At 52.4% G+C, this 7,352-nt stretch overlaps 1 protein-coding gene across 1 annotated transcript; it reads left to right on the plus strand.

The window, feature by feature from the left end:
* Positions 1 to 1,411: 1,411 nt before the first annotated feature.
* LOC123122884 (UDP-glycosyltransferase 83A1) lies at positions 1,412 to 6,047 on the plus strand. The gene is made up of 5 exons (XM_044543257.1): positions 1,412 to 2,043; positions 2,374 to 2,912; positions 3,006 to 3,222; positions 4,429 to 4,875; positions 4,943 to 6,047. The coding sequence occupies exons 1-5, from the start codon at positions 1,557 to 1,559 to the stop codon at positions 5,824 to 5,826; spliced, it is 2,574 nt and encodes an 857-aa protein (XP_044399192.1). The 5' UTR covers positions 1,412 to 1,556; the 3' UTR covers positions 5,827 to 6,047.
* Positions 6,048 to 7,352: the final 1,305 nt, after the last annotated feature.

Genomic DNA, 7,352 nt, shown 5'->3' on the forward strand with positions numbered 1-7,352 from the left:
GTCTCCCATGTGGCACAGTGCGTGCTCGCGTGCTTGTGATTTATTAGGGATTGACGAATATGAACCAAAGGCTACGACCGATGCAGTGAAACAAAACGTTTTTCCACTTAGCGGTGGGATTGGATGTAATTTGTGGCAACTTTAAGGGCAATTCTACGACGGACGGGCAAAAATGTTTGTTCCTTTATTAGTATGTGTATAGATATCGGTAGGACATCTTAGATTTGCTTAATCTAAAAAAGAACAAATGGATAGACAGCCGGACACAGAACGAACAGTCAAAATGAAAATAAAACTACACTAAAAATCAAACTTGCCTTCTTGTTACTCTGATTGTATGTCGCTTGTTAGAGATTGAAAATTACACCCAACCAATAATAATGAAAAGGGACAACCGCAAATGCCGTCATCACACCGAACGCTTAAGACCATCACTCACCCCTTCAGACGAGATCTATAAATCATGTGGCAACATTTGTTAGAGGATCACACAGTCTAGTACATGGTTGCAATTTATCACCACCGGTTCAGGGGATTGGAGAAACCGAATAATGCCGTTATACAACACATAAAATGATGTGGAAGTAGTCGGACCAATGGCCAACCAATAGCTCGTTCTTGAAATACACACTAACTGCCAAGATTTGAAGAGAACCAACATATCTCAGGTCACAAACTCTCATAGACCCTTCGTGGACGCCGGATTGGACGTCGTCGCCAACACCTCATTTATGTTGATAGGAGAACAAAAGCCTAAAACTACCCACAGTGGGAGTAACATAGTTGGTAACATCACACATCTCTAGACAAAACAGATGATGTGGCGAGTAATTAATGAGAAGAGAGAGACATGCGGTAACATAGCTAGTTACTGTAACATCACACGTATCAAGACAAGATAAATCTACAACCTAATAAATGAAGTGTTGCATGACACGACACATATGTTACTCCCCACTATAAAGGTAGTAACATAGACTAGTAACATATGCATGTTATTAGTCTAAGTTACTACCCATTGTGACTAGTCTAAGAAAAAAAAAGACAGATCGGTCAACACACCTTTTGCCGCCGTCCAGGCCGTCGGACGAGGAAGAAGGGGAGTGGGGGACCGAGTCGGTGATGTGTAGAAAAGCCGCGACGGCGGCGGCTAGAATTGGGAGTCATGGACGGTATCTCGGCGGCGGCTAGAATTGGGAGTACTGGTGTCAATATTAGCGAGGGCTATTTGCTATATGTAGGGGGCCTGCCCATACGATCGCATTGTTGAACGTGCCCTATCGTCCGCCCTTCTCTTCTCACTCACAGGCCGCCGAATACGACCACCCCCACATGTGGCCAACGGAACAAGGAGACGGTTTATCCTTCTTCTCCGCGGAAACGACGAGAACGGCCAGCGTGCGGACGACGCAGAAATGCCAAAATGTATACAACGCGCCCATGTCAGTCTCTGCGTCTCTACCTCTCTGGCTACATCGCACTGAGAGATAAAGAGAGTGTGTGCCCACGCTGCCGCAGCTGTACACCGCCTGTCCAACTCGACCGGCGAATCGGCGATGGCCGGCGCGGCGCCTCACGTCATGGTGCTGCCGTTCCCGGCGCAGGGCCACGTCACCCCGCTCATGGAGCTGTCGCACCGCCTCGTCGACCACGGCCTTCGGGTCACCTTCGTCTGCACCGAGCCCATCCGCAAGCTTCTTCTCGATGCCCTCGCCGACAACAAGAAGGCGCTGGACGGCATCCGCCTCGTCTCCGTACCGGACGGTCTGGCCGACGGCGACAGCCACAGGGACCTAGGCAAGGTCCTGGCGGGGGTCTTGGGGCGCGTGCCGGGCTACGTGGAGGAGCTCATCAGGAAGGCGGAGGCGTCCGAGGAGAAGAAGGTGCGGTGGCTCGTCGCCGACGCCACCATGGCGTGCTGCTTCCAGGCCGCGAGGAGTCTCGGCGTCCGGGTCGCTTCCGTCTGCCCGTCGTCCGCGGCGTGCCTTGTCACGTCGCTTAGGATTCCCCAGCTCATACAGGATGGTTTCTTCGACGACAAAGGTGCCTGCTCCACTGCATTAATTTTCTTGTTTTATCCATGCTTACTGCTATACTTCCTTGTTCCTTTCTGCTTGACATATAAGATTTGTCTTCGAGTCAAACTTCATAAAAATTGATCAAGTTTAAATAAAAAAGTATCAACATTTACAATATTAAGTCCACATCATTATTATTCATGTTATCATTAATTAACTTTCATATTGTATATCGTCATTTCTTGGAGATTTATTCGTTACTGGCACTAAATTTTACTCCCTTGAGAAGTCTCAAATCTATTGCCGCAGAGAAATGCAGTTTTTTTCGATCCAATTGACAAACCAAAACGTGCAGGCTTCCCGAAGAGACACGGGACGTTCGAGCTCGCCCCCGGTATGCCGCCACTCCGTCCGACGCAAATGACATGGAACATCGACGGCGCCCTCGAAGGACGTCGGGCAGCTTTCGAACTGGCGTTCGGGATTGCTCAGGTGACCGACCTCGCTGAGATAGTCATGTGCAACTCGTTCCACGAGGCCGAGACCGGGGCGTTCGAGCTGTGCCCGGACATAATGCCCATCGGCCCGCTGTTCGCCGACCAGGAGCTCCGGAAGCCCGTCGGGCAGTTCTGGCCGGAGGACGCGAGCTGCTTGGAATGGCTGGACGCGCAGCCCGAAGGCTCCGTCGTGTACGTGGCGTTCGGCAGCTTCACCATCTTCGACCCGCGGCAGTTCCGGGAGCTGGCCGAGGGGCTGGAGCTCACCGGCCGGCCGTTCCTGTGGGTGGTGCGCCCGGACTTCACCTCCGGCGGCCTCAGCAAGGCGTGGTTCGACGAGTTCCAGAAGCGCGTCGCCGGCATCGGGATGATCGTCAGCTGGTGCCCCCAGCAGCAGGTGCGCACGCGGTGCACTGCCAAGAACTGTAGCATCATGTCATGCGTTTTGGGGTCCAGCCATGATCTCCATGCTATCTCGACGGACATGCAGGTTCTGGCGCATCCCGCGGTGGCATGCTTCGTGTCGCACTGCGGTTGGAACTCGACGATGGAGGGGGTGAGGAACGGCGTGCCCATCGTGTGCTGGCCCTACTTCTCCGACCAGTTCGCGAACCAGAGCTACATTTGCGACATTTGGAGGACTGGTTTGGACGTGACACATGGAGACGATGGCGTCGTGACCAAGGAGGAGGTGAAGGACAAACTGGAACGGCTCACCGGCGACAAGGGGATTGCGGAGAGGGCGCGAATGCTCAGGGATGCAGCTCGCAAGAGCGTCAACGAGGGAGGTTCCTCGTACGAGAATTTCAAGAGATTTGTTGATCTCCTGACGGAGTGAGCTGCACCATTTCACTCTTCCTAGACTTCTAGTATCTTTATCGTGGCATCCTGAGATAGGGGATCGAGAACAGATATTGGTCTGCCGAGCATCTCCAATGAATCCTCGTTCCGTAATATTTTTCTGGTATTGAAGGAGGGAGATGACTTGCTCTCAATATGCCCCCGCCACGCCAAACCACTGTCAGACCGTCGTTAGGGAGCCGCCAAACAACCGTCGTACACCTGTTGCAGTCATCAGACCGCCGTCGCCACCGAAGCGCCGCCACGCCATCAATGACTGATTGACAAGTGGGTCTTCTATGTTAGATTGGTTATTGGGAGGGGGGGTACTAGGGCTCTGCTGGAGCGTTCATCCCCAATAACCGGAAAAGTGTTATGGAGACAAAAGGAAGGAGGAGGGTGTATGGTTGTGCTGCCCATTCTGATCCGACGTTCTATGGGACTTGCAAGCTGCACTGAATGTTCATTGGTCTATTTTCTGCCAATGCATCAAGCTCGACCATCGGCACAGAAGATCAAATGAGCAAGCTGTTTTGCCCGGCGATGGCAATGATTTGTCCGAAGATGGCGGCGAAAGCAGTAGTACGTTGCATTTTATCTCTTATATTCAGGGTCTTGTTTGTAAAAAGAAAGGATGTGATTATAATATTTTTTTATTTGATTATCTTTTTTGTAGTGTTGTATCACCTTTTGATATTACAACAGCCTCGGGGACCTTCTGGTCCCTTCCTGTGTTATAAAGGAAAAAAAGTCCAGCACGTGGTGCAACCAATGAATTATTTGGCGTGTTGTTCTTGGTCACGTATGCATTTGCATGGCGCCCATTCGACTGACAAAAGATAGATAATGCTCGGTACACACGTGAGCCATATATTTTCGTTTTGCTTCCGCTAACTGTATGTTCTTCCTTTCCGTTTCCGTTACGTATTTTTGGATATATATATGAGATGCTGGTGTCCGTGCCCATTCCCAGCTGTTCCTGTTGGCCACACATTGCAGCAGTAGGCGCACGCGGAGGGAGGGAGGGGGGCCAGCCATGGCGAAGGGTCACGTGCTGGTGCTGCCCATGCCGTGCCAGGGCCACGTCGTCCCGCTCATGGAGCTCTCGCACCGCCTCGTCGACCACGGCTTCGAGGTCACCTTCGTCAACACCGAGGTGGACCACGCGCTCGTGCTCGCCGCCATGGCGCCGGACGACGGCGCCGCGCTGCGCGGCATCCACCTCGCCTCCATCCCGGACGGGCTGGCCGACGACGAGGACCGCAAGGACCTCAACAAGCTCGTCGACGCCTACCCGCGGCACATGCCGGCCTACCTGGAGGCGCTGGTCGGGGAAATGGAGGCGGCCGGGAGGCCCAGGGTGAAGTGGCTCGTCGCCGACTTCAACATGGGCTGGTCGTTCGAGGTCGCCAAGAGGCTCGGCATCCGGGTCGCCTCCTTCTGGCCGGCGTCCGCGGCGTGCCTCGCTATCATGCTCAAGATCCCCGAGCTGATAGAGCAAGGCGTTCTCAACGACAAGGGTAACCATCTCCTTTTGGTCTTCCTTAATTGTGAATGATTGCGATCGAATATTCTACTGTACTGTAGGATGGCCGGAGCGGCAGGAGACGCTGCGGCTCGCCCCGGGGATGCCACCGCTCCACACGTCGCTCCTGCCGTGGAACAACGCCGGCGCCCCCGACGGACAGCACATCATATTCCAGCTCGTGTGCCGGAACAACAAGTTCAGCGCCCACGCCGAGATGACCGTGTGCAACTCGTTCCACGACGCCGAGGCCGGCGCGTTCAAGCTCTTCCCCAACATCCTCCCCATCGGCCCGCTCTTCGCCGACAAGGGGTTCCAGAGGTCCGTCGGCAGCTTCTTGGCGGAGGACACGAGCTGCCTCAAATGGCTGGACGCGCGACCTGACGGCTCCGTCGTGTACGTGGCCTTCGGGAGCATGGCCATCTTCGACCCGCGCCAGTTCGAGGAGCTGGCCGAGGGGCTGGAGCTCACCGGCCGGCCGTTCCTGTGGGTAGTGCGCCCGGACTTCACCGCCGGCCTGAGCAAGGACTGGCTCGACGAGTTCCAGCAGCGCGTCGCCGGCACCGGCATGATCGTCAGCTGGTGCTCTCAGCAGCAGGTCCTTGCGCACCAAGCGGTGGCGTGCTTCGTGTCGCACTGCGGGTGGAACTCGACCATGGAGGCGGTGAGAAATGGCGTGGCGGTCCTGTGCTGGCCCTACTTCTGCGAGCAGTTCCTGGACCGGAGCTACATCACCGACGTGTGGAGGACCGGCCTCGCCGTGTCCGCCGGCGAGGATGGTGTTGTGACGAAAGAGGAGGTGAGGTGCAAGCTGGAAAGTGTCATCGGCGACGCGGACTTCAGGAAGTGGGCTCGGCGGCTAAAGGACACCTCCTGGAGGTGCATCAGCGAGGGCGGCTCCTCACACAAGAATTTCGCTAGATTTGTGGACCTTCTAAGTGAATGAACCCAAAGCATCCGGTATCTGTTTGTGCAATTAGTTTGCATTATTATTTCAATGAAATTAATTGTATATAACATGTATATTTGAATTTTTTTGAGGGTTGTATATTTGAATTAATGATACTATCAAAACTGAAAACATATATGATGTACTATTGTATATTGTAAAATATTTATTGTATGTTGGGTTGGGTCTTTCCCACGTACTCCTCGTGCATAATTACATGTTAAGGTTGTATCTACTGTGTTAAAAAAAGGTTGTATCTTACCGAGAGAAATAAGTTAGTTGGGATCACTTTTACAACACAACTAAGTGATGATTTTTTTTTCTCACGAAGCAACCCACAAGCAACGCAAGAGATGAAATTCTTTCCTCTGACACATCCTATATACCTAAGAGACCCATCCCCACTAATCTATTTATCTTAACATTCAAACTATCCACATCATCAAGTGGGCCTCATGTGTAAAATGCTTTTCCACATGGCATTGCTATTTAGTACAGGGCGTTCAGCTCTCTCTTTCGTCTCCCTGTTCAGTTTCCTTCGTTATACTGTCTGGTCTAAACAAATGAATCGCAGGTAATCAATTTTCCCATAACCTTCCCACGCCTACGCCACTGACCCCAGGTAATCAATTTTCCCACGTACCTATTCATCTTCATCGTCTAAAAAACTACTCCACCACTCGTCGCCTTAGTTCGCCTCCTCCAACAGACCACAACAGATGCAGAAATTTAAATGTGAAGTTGATTATGAGAAAGAAACTGATGGGATAACCGAGGAGTCTTCTACACTTTTCATACTACCTCCGTCTAGGTGAATAAGTCATTCGCGTAGTTCTAGGTCATCGATTTGAGGAATTAAATATGTATTATATGTCATGAAAAATATATCACTAGATTTTTACACGGATGTAGTTTCTAAATATATATTTTTTGTCACATATAATATATATTTAGATAGTTAAATCGTCGACCTAGAACTATGCGAATGACTTATTCACCGAGACGGAGGTAGTAGTACAAATCGCCCCTCGTGGGATCTCCATTCTGGAATCATCGCTTGCTGCCTCACAGGTCTTCTCGTTCCTCACTCACAACCGCATCAAAGAAAGGTCGGTAAAAATCCCACCTTCTGCTTGGGTCTTCCGAACTTCCGAACGCTGGTGTGGTGCCTGCGTGGTCGACGTAGCATCTGCGGTGCCAACTTCTCCTTTCCCTTCTCAGTCAGTCAGTCTTCGTTCCAGCGAAGGTAGCGTCGCGCGCGTTGCTGGGAGGCTGGTTCCTGTTGTTTCACCGGAATCAGACCAGCCGCTGGGGTCCCGAGTTGCCTTTCTTTCGTCCTGGGAAGAACTCTTTTAGCGACACTGGCCTTAGCCATGGATCGGACGCGACGCCGGGCAGGAACCATTCTCGCGTGCTTCGGGCCAGGCGGCGGGGAAGAGGAGGCGATGGAGCACCAGGCACTGCCCATGCTGGGAACGGCGCAGCGGCGGTGCACCATGATGAAGACGAGGGCGGCTCCCCCG

This window comes from Triticum aestivum, chromosome 5D (genome assembly GCF_018294505.1).
Source record: "Triticum aestivum cultivar Chinese Spring chromosome 5D, IWGSC CS RefSeq v2.1, whole genome shotgun sequence".
Taxonomy (NCBI): domain Eukaryota; kingdom Viridiplantae; phylum Streptophyta; class Magnoliopsida; order Poales; family Poaceae; genus Triticum; species Triticum aestivum.